This window comes from Aphidius gifuensis, linkage group LG5, assembly GCF_014905175.1.
Source record: "Aphidius gifuensis isolate YNYX2018 linkage group LG5, ASM1490517v1, whole genome shotgun sequence".
NCBI lineage: Eukaryota > Metazoa > Arthropoda > Insecta > Hymenoptera > Braconidae > Aphidius > Aphidius gifuensis.
Genome location: NC_057792.1, coordinates 11,171,460 through 11,182,474, shown reverse-complemented (window position 1 = coordinate 11,182,474; position 11,015 = coordinate 11,171,460). Strand labels below are relative to the sequence as shown.

Genomic DNA, 11,015 nt, shown 5'->3' with positions numbered 1-11,015 from the left:
TATTAATATCACTGATATTATTATAAATCGATAATATTATTGTTATTATTACTAATATTATATTGATATTATTATTATCGATGATATTTTTGAAATTATTATTTTATTTATACTATGGTTATATATGAATAATATTATTATAAATAATAATAACTCCAATAATATTATGATTAACAATAATATCAATATAATATTAGTAATAATATCGATAGTATCAATTATATCGTCGCATTAAAGAATGAAGGGCGTAAGTGCCAAAAACGTCAATTTTAAAGGAAAAAGGGCGTAAGTGCAAATTTATAAATTTTCGGGTTTTTCATCTAATTTTAATACTTAAAAAAAAGCGAGAATGGGCGTAACAACCTTTGATAAAGGATAAAGAGCGTATGTCCAAGGATTTACGCCTTTTTTCCCGTTATCAAAATAATTTTTGATAAAAGATGAAGGGCATACTTTCAATTTTATTTGAAATTCATTTAATGGCAGGATTTTTTAAATTATTGATTGTTTACTGATAATTATACATAATTTATTATCAATAAGAAAAACATAAAAATAATTACAAATCTTCATCTTTTATTAAAAATGATTTTGAGAATGGAAGAAAGGCGTAAGTCCCTGAACATACGCACTTTTTTTTTTTCTTTAAGCCTTAAAATTGGATGCAAAGCCCGAAAATTTATCGTCCTTTTCTGAAAAAAATTCCTACAAATGGCACTTACGCCCTTTTTCCATTAATGTGACGATATAAATAATAAAATTTATAATAATAATATTCGTAATATAAATACTAATAATTATTATTAACTAATAATATTTATATTTGAATATTATTGTCAGTATTAATATTATTATTATTATTATTATTAATATTCAGCGTGACATTACTCTGAAAGAAGTTTCACTTCCCCCGCGCGTACTCGCAACACGCTAATTTTAATTTTTTTATTTATTTATTTATGTAAAAACCTATTGGAAAAATGTCTATGGACAGAATGTTGTTTACATGTTAATTCATAAAATATTAATTTAGCCAAAGAAATTAATACGTAGGCAACATCCTTTCCTTAGCTCATACTTTTCCCATAGCTTTTTATTAATTTGAATAAATAAAAAGCTATAAGGGAAATGGTAGCTAAGGAAAGGAAGTTGTCACATGTTAATTTATACGAAATTAATTTTGCCAAAGAAATAAACATGCAGGCAACATCCTTTCCATAGCTACCATTTTTCCTATTATTATTTATTTATTCAAATAAATAAAAAGCTATGGGAAAAATGGCAGCTAAGGAAAGGAAGTTGTCACATGTTAATTTATACGAAATTAATTTTGCCAGAGAAATTAACATGCAGGCAACATCCATTCCTTGGATAATATTTTTCCCATAGCTCTTTATTTATTTAAATAAATAAATGGTCATAGGAAAAATAGTAGCTGAGGAAAGGATGTTGCCTGCATGTTAATTTCTTCGGCAAAATTAATTTCGTATAAATTAACATGTGGCAACTTCCTTTCCTTAGCTACCACTTTTTCTATGACCATTTATTTTGTTAAATTAATAAAAAGCTATGGGAAAAATATTAGCTAAGGAAAGGATGTTGCCTGCATGTTTATTTCTTTGGCAAAATTAATTTCGTATGAATTAACATGTGACAACTTCCTTTCCTTAGCTACCATTTTTCCTTTGACCATTTATTTATTTAAATTAATAAAAAGCTATGGGAAAAATGGTAGCTAAGGAAAGGATGTTAATTACTTTGGCTGAATTAATTCTTTAGAAATTAACAGGGAAGCTACATCCGTTTCTTAGCCATTTGTCAATAGCTTATTATCTGTTCAAATAAATTGAAATACATTACTGTTGTTGTTTTTATAATCAACAAATATTGTTCATATTATTTGTTTATTCTGTAATACATCTATTAAGGTATAACTTGCCAAAATGAAAAATAGTCTGAGGCTCATGAAATTAATAATTTAGATAAATGAAATAATAATGCATCTTTTTGTCAATTCAGTTTTTAAGTTATAAGACTTTTTTTTTTTTAATAATTATTCAAAGTTGACATAATTTAGAGAGGTTAGACATGGGCTCTTATGGGAGGAGGTGTTAGAAAATATCTACGAACTTAACAAAACAATACTTGTTTTAGTCTCACCTATCCCAAAAACTAATAGATAATAAAAGAAAAAATAAGGAATTTTTTGATATCAGGATGAAATGGGCTTATAAGACTAAATCCCACGTAATTAATAAAAATATAAGCTAAAAACACGATTTTTAGCAATTTTATGAGAACAAGTATTGAGGCTCTGGCAACAGCGCATTGAAGCGGGAAAATTTAAACAGCAAATTTAGCAAAATTTAGCATCCATGTTTAGCTTTTACACAGCATACACACACATACATTCATGAAATAGATATTAAGATGGCCTCAAGATCAGTGTTGCAAACTGACAAAAAAAGCACTATTGCCGGGGTAATACGAGAAAATAAAAACTAATTAAAATTGTTTAAATTACAAGAATATGATTTATTATGCAATAAAATAGACGAAATGATAAGATTCTCTAGCAAAAAGTATTATTAATAAGCCACAAACCACCGAGAAAAATCTATTTTTTTAGTTATTTGGGGTTGGCAACGCAAAAACTATCCATGTAAAAGCATAGGCAGTATATTTAGGACACGCCCCCAAAAATTTTGGCAAGTTATACCTTAATATATCAACAAAAAATTTGACATTCGAGAGTTTTATGCTGGTATGGTAGACAATTTTGATGCCATAGGGGGCGTTCTTGAGTTTCATACTTTCATACCGGTATGAAAGTATTAAACCCAAAAATCGACCATTTACCCAACACTGATTATGGCATCTTATGACATAATCCGCCATATTATTTTCACCAGGGGCATCCATTATGTTGTCAGACTGATGGTGATAAACAGTGAAAAACCTGATAAAATTTCATTTTTTTGTGGATAGTTTTTATAATTACAGAAAATCTAATATTATTTGCCACAATAATATTAGTATCAAAAAAAACTCCATTTAACCACATTTGTTTATGTTCGAAATTATTTTGTTACGCTTGCTCCCATAAGAGCCATGTATAACCTTTCTAAAACAGGCCGACTTTAATAATTAATATAAAAACAACGAATATTAGTACCTATAATTCTAAGGGCCCATTAAGATGCGTTAATATTTCATTTATCTAATCTCAAAATTTCATAACATCTTCATTCCATCAAGTTTACTAGCGTTGTACGTTAATACAAAATGTTTTCCTGTCAAATAAATTACTTTACTGTTGTTACGATTCACTATAAGTCTTTATTTTAACTGAGTAACTAAAAAACTTAATTGGTTGCAAATTAATTGCTATTCCCGTGTCTTCAGACAGTTTTTCACTATTCATAGGTGTTATCATTAATTTTTATTCACCATATCAGTTCGATCAATTATGAAATTAAAAACTCAAAGTATCGTTTCAATTGATGCATTTGATTTACACTCCAAATATGATAGAGATATGTTAATCGATTACAGAATTATCAATTACGTATCATAGCCATAATATGGAGCGTCAAAAAAAGCTTTATTCATATCGTCTGTGTTGCGTTTGATTCGACGTCCAATCGGTTCTAAATCATTGTAACATTTATCGAAAACTCGTTCAACCGCAGCTCGAGCTTCTTCTGTACTCACGCCTCTCGCTGCCAAGACACTAAGTGTTGCTCTTCGCTTTACACACTCCTAAAAATAAAAAAAAACTATGGTATTGGGAGTTGTGACGATGTGCAAGCATACTAATTTTTAAAAATATTTACCTGATGTTTTTTTTTCATATCCCAAAGTGCAGCATCACCATCAATCATAGCACTCATAAAACTACAGTAAGTCAAGTTGGCAGCTCGAATTTCTGTACATGCTAAATGATCAATATTCTTGAAGTCTAATTTATTTTTACAATAATCGAACATGTGTATCATTTCATGAGTCAATACACTACCAACGATTCCTTCAATTCTTGCTGTATTTTGGCATATCACTATTTGATTTAACTCGGGATCATATCCTCCCGTAACAGAAGAATCACACTCTTCGCATGACAAGTGTCGCCTTAGATCTACCGGGCATCCTGCTGACTTAAGTGCGCTCATCATGATTTTGACCAAAGGATCTTTAAAATAGATATCGTATAGATCGAATGTTAAATTGATTTCATCTCAATTCATTTGTTTAGAAAAACTTACGTTTTTTGATACAGTTGAATACTCGTTGCTCGCAGTGAAGTCTAGCTATATGTTCAGTCCCATCTTTCATCAAAACAATGTTTTTAATAGTTTTTTGTTTGTTTCCTCGACGTTCTGGGTACAAATCATGTCCATAAAGTTCACCATGTTCATCTGGATATGTTTTTTTTGGTGATAATTTTTCTGCCTGAGCTTGCTTTAATTTTTCACTATCGACTTGTTCCTTGCCCGTAAAAGTTGACATTTTTAAAACACAGATCGCTTTAATAAATTATTATTTTTCTAAAACAGATATAAAACTATGAAAAATTTACACTAATTTACATAAGGAGATTAAAAAACGGTCAACTAAATAAGCCATGGAAATGTGGGCTAATAGCATACATGTGATTCTACTCATATATTTAATACTACTATATTGCGCATAGGGTATGATTTTGTTCGGATTCATTACGGTGCAGACAATCTCTCTGTCGCAGTCATACTGCTCGACAAAAATCTTTTGCGCATGTCCGAATTATTATTCGAGTCGGGGCTCGGAAACATTCGGCGACGCACACAAATTCATTGTGTATACGTGTGAACCGAACAGAATATTCGGACATGCGCAAAAAATTTTTGTCGAGGAGTATGACTGCGACAGAGAGATTGTCTGCACCGTAATGAATCCGAACAGCCCACTTATGGGAAAGCATAGGCGATGCGCAATATAGTAGTATTAAATATATGATTCTACTGCAGTCCAATTCACAGGACATTACAATTTAGGGCTTTTTTCTTCCACTGGCGGCGCTTGTAAAGCTTTTGTATATGAAATCTATAGGTGCGTTCTTTCGTCAATTTTTTGTTGGCGCATCATGACCACGCATTTGCGCAGAAGACGAGGAATTAAGTAAAAGTAGGTGCTTTCATTTGTGTATTTATTTTTTTTCACGTTAATGCGCATGATCATGCACATGCGTATGTCATGCGAACTTGAAGAGAGAACAGTGGCGTCGAACAAATAATTTTTAAAAAATAAGAATTGAAACATGGCTAATCCAGCCCCTCATGCCCTACGCTGTTGGAAAATGACTTTTTGCTGACTGCGCATTCAACTGCGCATGCGTAAAAATAAACAGAAAAAAAAATAAAAGGTGCTTTCTTTTGTGTATTTATTTTTTTTCCTGTTTATTTACACGCATGCGCAATCGAATGCGCAGTCAGCAAAAAGTCAGTTTGCAACAGCGTAGGACATGAGGGGCTGGAACAGCCATGTTTCAATTTTTATTTTTCAAGAATTATTTGTTCGACGCCACTGTTCTTTCATCAAGTTTGCATGACAGGCGCATATGCATGATCATGCGCATTAAAGTGTAAAAAAATAAATACACAAAAAAAAGCACCTAAATACACACTTACAAACAATTAAAAACTTACGTGCTTTTTCAGCTTTTGCGCAAATGCGCGGTCATGATGTGTCAACAAAAAATTGACGAAAGAATGCACTTTATATAAAAAAAATTTTACTAGCGCCATCAACGGCAAAAAATAGCCCTAAATTTTTTACAGATTTTTACGGTATAAATAAAAATAAAATAATTTTTATGTTTGCTAATAAAAGGTAGCGGTGTGCTCTTTATAACGTAAAAGTTATTTGCGATTAATTTTTACGGTATAAATAAAAATAAAATAATTTTTTACAATTTAGGGCTATTTTTTGCCGTTGATGGCGCTAGTAAAATTTTTTGTATATAGATTTCATATACAAAAGCTTTACAAGCGCCGCCAGTGGAGGAAAAAAGCCCTAAATTGTAATGCCCTGTGAATTGGACTGCAGTGTTGGGTAGGTATGATACCGGTGTATCATACAGCAGTATCATACACTGTATCATACAGTATCATACATCTCCATCATCATACGCCATTTATCATACATTAAAAGCGCCTCTACATTTTACTCTTTAAACTATTTTACTGACGCCATTTTGCCTAATCCATCATTGTACACATATTTTGCGCCCAAAAGCAATATGTTAACATAATATGTAATTTCATGAATTTATTAATATTTATTGGACACAATCAACGACTAATGATTGTGTATATTTTATTTATATAATCTCAAAAATTATTATAAAAAAATGAGATAATAGACTATCACATGATATGTGGGGCAGGAGGGTTTTGACAGGTTCTGAGGAACATCATGAAATGCCAGCACCCGCAGTCCAATTCACAGGGAAAATTTTTTACAATTTAGGGCTTTTTTTTGCCGGTGATGGCGCTTGTCAAATTTTTTTTATATAGATTTCACATACAAAAGCTCTACAAGTGCCGCCAGTAGAGGAAAAAAGCCCTAAATTGTAATGCCCTGTGAATTGGACTGCCGTATTCACGGGGCAAAATTGTTCTCATTAGGGCTTTTTTTTCCGCTGATGGCGCTTGACAAAATTTTTTTTATATAGATTTCATATACAAAGGCTTCACAAACGCCACCATCGGAAAAAAAACGCCCTAATGAGAACATCCTCTGAATACGGGTGCAGGCAATGCCAGGAAAAAGTTCCATTAGCTTGCGAAAAAAAAAAAATAAATACAGTAATTACGAAATTATAATCACACAGATAATTTAACATTACTCAATATCACAAATATATTTTCCTGTCGTTTTCTATGAGGAACGTATTATATTGATCTGGGAAACCTATTTGCCAAATTAACATCTTTTTCTATATTGGCATACTTTAATATATTCAAGACGAACTCATTAGCTGATTTTTTGAAAGTAGTCATAATATTAACTGTTGAATTATTTTCTCATATAATGTTTTAATTCTCATAAAATTTTTTATACACGTTGATGAATTTATTTATTATTTATCGTTGTCGAATAAAAAAAACAGTTTGACAGCTGTGTACAGTGGTGTGTAGTGGTGTGAGTGATTTTAATAAATCATTTACTTCATTTTATAAAAAAAAGAGGGCATTTTCAACTATCATACACTTCATGTAGTATCATACGTATGATACGTATCATACGTATGATTGTATGATACCCCGAAAATCGTCGAATTACCCAACACTGATCTACACTCTATGTGATGGGTCTTTCGTTGATTTTTTAGTTTAATACATTACAGGTAAATTACTGTAACTTATGTAATCTATGTAGTTTACATATGACGCCATTTTGAAAACCTTTCTTTTACCCAAGAAGACTAGAAATACTGCACTCCATTTCACAGGGCATTACAATTTAGGGCTTTTTTCATCCACCGGTGACGCTCGTGGAGCTTTTATATGTAAAATCTATATAAAAAAAATTTTACTAGCGCCATCAACGGCAAAAAAAAGCCTTAAATTGTAAAAAATTTGCCCTGTGAATGCGGGTGCAGGAGGACTTACTCCCTATCTCGCCTGTATATGAAAACCGTATCGCTATGTGGTCACCGCATAATTGGGGGCGCTAGTAGTACCCCGGTAACGTGCGCGACTTGTATCGATTTTTTTTGCAATGAGCATAATACAAACATACTCTGGCAAACATTAAATAGATCAATATACAGCTTTCAGCACCCGTATTCAGAGGATGTTCTCATTAGGGCTTTTTTTTCCGATGGCGGCGCTTGTGAACTTTTTATATAGATTTTACATAGAAAAGCTTCACAAGCGCCACCATCGGAAAAAAAACGCCCTTATGAGAACATCCTCTGAATACGGGTGCTGGATTTTTATAAAAAATTACTAATTAATTTGAAGAAATTAAGCAAAGATATCAATGGAAAGTACAATTTATTTTTTTTTGGCTACGTCCTTTCCTTAGCTATATTCGCCATAATTAATAAATTGAAAAGCTATTGGCAAATGTATTTAAGAGAAGGAGGTAACTAAATAAATTAATAAGTAGTCCTCATTCATTCTTTAGTTAATGAAGAATAACTTAATGCCAATAGCTTTTTAATTCATTAATTATGGGCCATTAATTGCTAAGAAAAGGATGTAACCAAATGAAATATTTTATAATCTATATTAATTCCACAACGATTTGGCACAAGAATTTAAGTTTAATATAGGAATTATACTGCTGATAAATTGATTTAAAGTGCAAATTAATTTATTTGCTTACATTCTTTTCTCAGCAACATTTCCCAATAGTTTTTTGATAAATTATTCATGGCATATATATGTAAGAAAAAGATGTAACTAAATAAATTATTCAATAGTCAAGATTAATTTCTCTGCAATATTTTCTATAATGAAAGAAAATTACTGTGTCGAATGGCTGGGGTGCGTTCCGTAGGGGGACCGCGGTCCTTTTTGGCCATAATCAGAGTGAATTCATAAAAATTAAAAATCTCCCTAGGAATCCCTAAAAAATAACCAGTCTCATGTATACTTTTTTTTACACCTTTCTATGTATGTATTGTTAATGTTGTGGATGTGGTGCTTACTGAATTTTGTACTGAATAAAATTATTAAAACAATAAATTTGTTAATAACAGTTAACAAAATGAAAAGAAAAATTCCACTTCAAACACATTATCTATTGACTGATGTAGGTAGTAATTGTTGTTTTTGTTGAAAATGAACAGCAACATCAGCCAGTTTAAGATCTTGAAAAATAACAAAAATATAAGTGCTGTCCTAACCTTACATTTGAGTTATGATAGGTTTTGAAGCATTAACTTTGAAAAGAAATACAATTTACAGGCTAAATAATTGAGATAACAACAATATACACCTACTATTATAATTGACAATTTTTTTTTTGATGCCAAATTATTTTTTTCTCTATAATACGTTAATCATATTTTTCGGTGTTTACGTTTGCTTATGTTTGTTTACGTTTTCCAATACATAGCAGTGCTGACACTACAACGAAATTAAATTCACCATGATAAACCACGCCTATTTTTGGTAGACCGCGGTCCTCTACGAAACGCACCCCTGAGGAATCAATCTACACTGTTAATTATTGTATTTAGTTACATCTTTTCTTCAGCAACACTTGCCAATAGCTTCTTTATAAATTAATTTCCGCAAAAATAGCTAAGGAAAGAATGTAACTAAACAATTTGACACAATAATTTTCATTTTAAAAAATTGTGGTTTTAATGTTTCTTCCAAACCCAATCATGTTGTAATAAGTTGATAATTTTAATTTTAATTTATAAAATTATAATAATAAGGCTAGATTAGATTTTTAATATATTTCGATCGTATAAATTTGTTAAGTTTTATATGTAAAAGAACATATTAATATTATAGGAATTTTTTGGTTTATTTATAAATGAAAGTAATTGTTCAAGTTTAATATATCAGTTTAGTATATATGGGTCATTCCATGTCAGCTCACAGGGTTTTTTCCCTCACCCTCACCCTCACAGATTTGAAAACGAATATTTTTTTTGGGTTAGTCATCGACTCAGATGTACCTCTGATTTTTTTTTTATTTTTACCATTATTAACCGCCGAGCCAGAATCAAAAAACACCTCCTTCACATGAGTAAACTACGATTTCGCCATTTTTCAAAAATCTGATTTTTTTTACTGTAAGTAGTAGAGCACAAGATTAGCTTAATTTTCAAATTTCATTATGGGTTAACGATGGGTTCATTATGAAAAATTTTTTTTTCCATGACAAAATCACTAAAATCAGACAAGATCATATGCCCAAACAACAGGTTTTTTTTTTGTTTCTTATAGGAAATTTCCTCACGATTACAGGAAAAATACGAAAAAAATTCCCACGCATGCGCAAAGTGGTTAAAAAATAAGTTCAATTATCGAAAAAACGGATATTTATCGGTTATATATCGTACAGCTTTTAAAATAACGATTGATTCTAAAATTCAATAATAGTGATCGATAAAACTCGTCAAGGAAAAAAAAATGGCATGATAAAAATTTCGATATCTCGAATAGTTTTCGAAGTATCGATATTTTTTCAAAACATGTATACGATTTACTTAGCCGTTAGATTTTCTACTATAGCTGTAATTATAGCTAAACAATCAATATTTATTCGAGATGTCAAATTTTTATTAGGACATTTTTTTTTCCTTGACGAGTTTTATCGATCACTATTATTGAATTTTAGAATCAATCGTTATTTTAATAGCTCTACGATATATAACCGATAAATAGCCGTTTTTTCGATAATTGAACTTGATTTTTAACCACTTTGCGCATGCGTGGGAATTTTTTTCGTATTTTTCCTGTAATCGTGAGGAAATTTCCTATAAAAAACAAAGAAAAAACCTGTTGTTTGGGCATATGATCTTGTCTGTTTTTAGTGATTTTGTCATGGAAAAAAAAATTTTTTATAATGAACCCATCGTTATCCCATGATGTAATTTGGAAAGTAAGCTAATCTTGTGCTCTACTACTTACAGTAAAAAAATCAGATCTTTAAAAAATGGCGAAATCGTAGTTTACTTTTGTGAAGGAGGTGTTTTTTGATTCTGGCTCGGCGGTTAATGATGGTAAAAATAAAAAAAAATCAGAGATACATTACGTGTAAATTACTGTAATTTATGTAATTTACATAGGACGCCATTTTCGGAGCTTCTTTTTTACCGACTGACAATGAAAAGCAAGCTGTCACTTTGTGTTGACTGTTTACATAGTGTTCACTGCTATTTGCTATTAATCTTTTTCTATAAATAAATAACAATTATTAATTAATAAATGTTCAAGTTAATATAAACAATCAAAGTGTATACCGTTATTTTAACGTTATTGTACACAAAGTTGTACAATTCACACATT

The 11,015-nt window shown here is 30.7% G+C and overlaps 1 protein-coding gene across 2 annotated transcripts; it reads right to left on the bottom strand.

Moving 5' to 3' along the window:
* Window positions 1-1,702: 1,702 nt before the first annotated feature.
* LOC122857596 (mitochondrial inner membrane protease ATP23 homolog) lies at window positions 1,703-4,998 on the bottom strand. 2 transcript variants are annotated; one of them, XM_044159852.1, is made up of 4 exons: window positions 4,263-4,998; window positions 4,019-4,189; window positions 3,837-3,937; window positions 1,703-3,762 (listed from the first exon to the last, which is right to left on the bottom strand). In XM_044159852.1, exons 1-4 carry the CDS (start codon window positions 4,504-4,506, stop codon window positions 3,565-3,567), a joined length of 714 nt encoding a protein of 237 aa, XP_044015787.1. In that variant the 5' UTR covers window positions 4,507-4,998; the 3' UTR covers window positions 1,703-3,564. The 2 variants fall into 2 exon arrangements, with proteins under 2 accessions (XP_044015787.1, XP_044015786.1); XM_044159851.1 differs by having other exon boundaries at window positions 3,837-4,189; window positions 4,263-4,997.
* Between the last annotated feature and the right edge of the window lie 6,017 nt (window positions 4,999-11,015).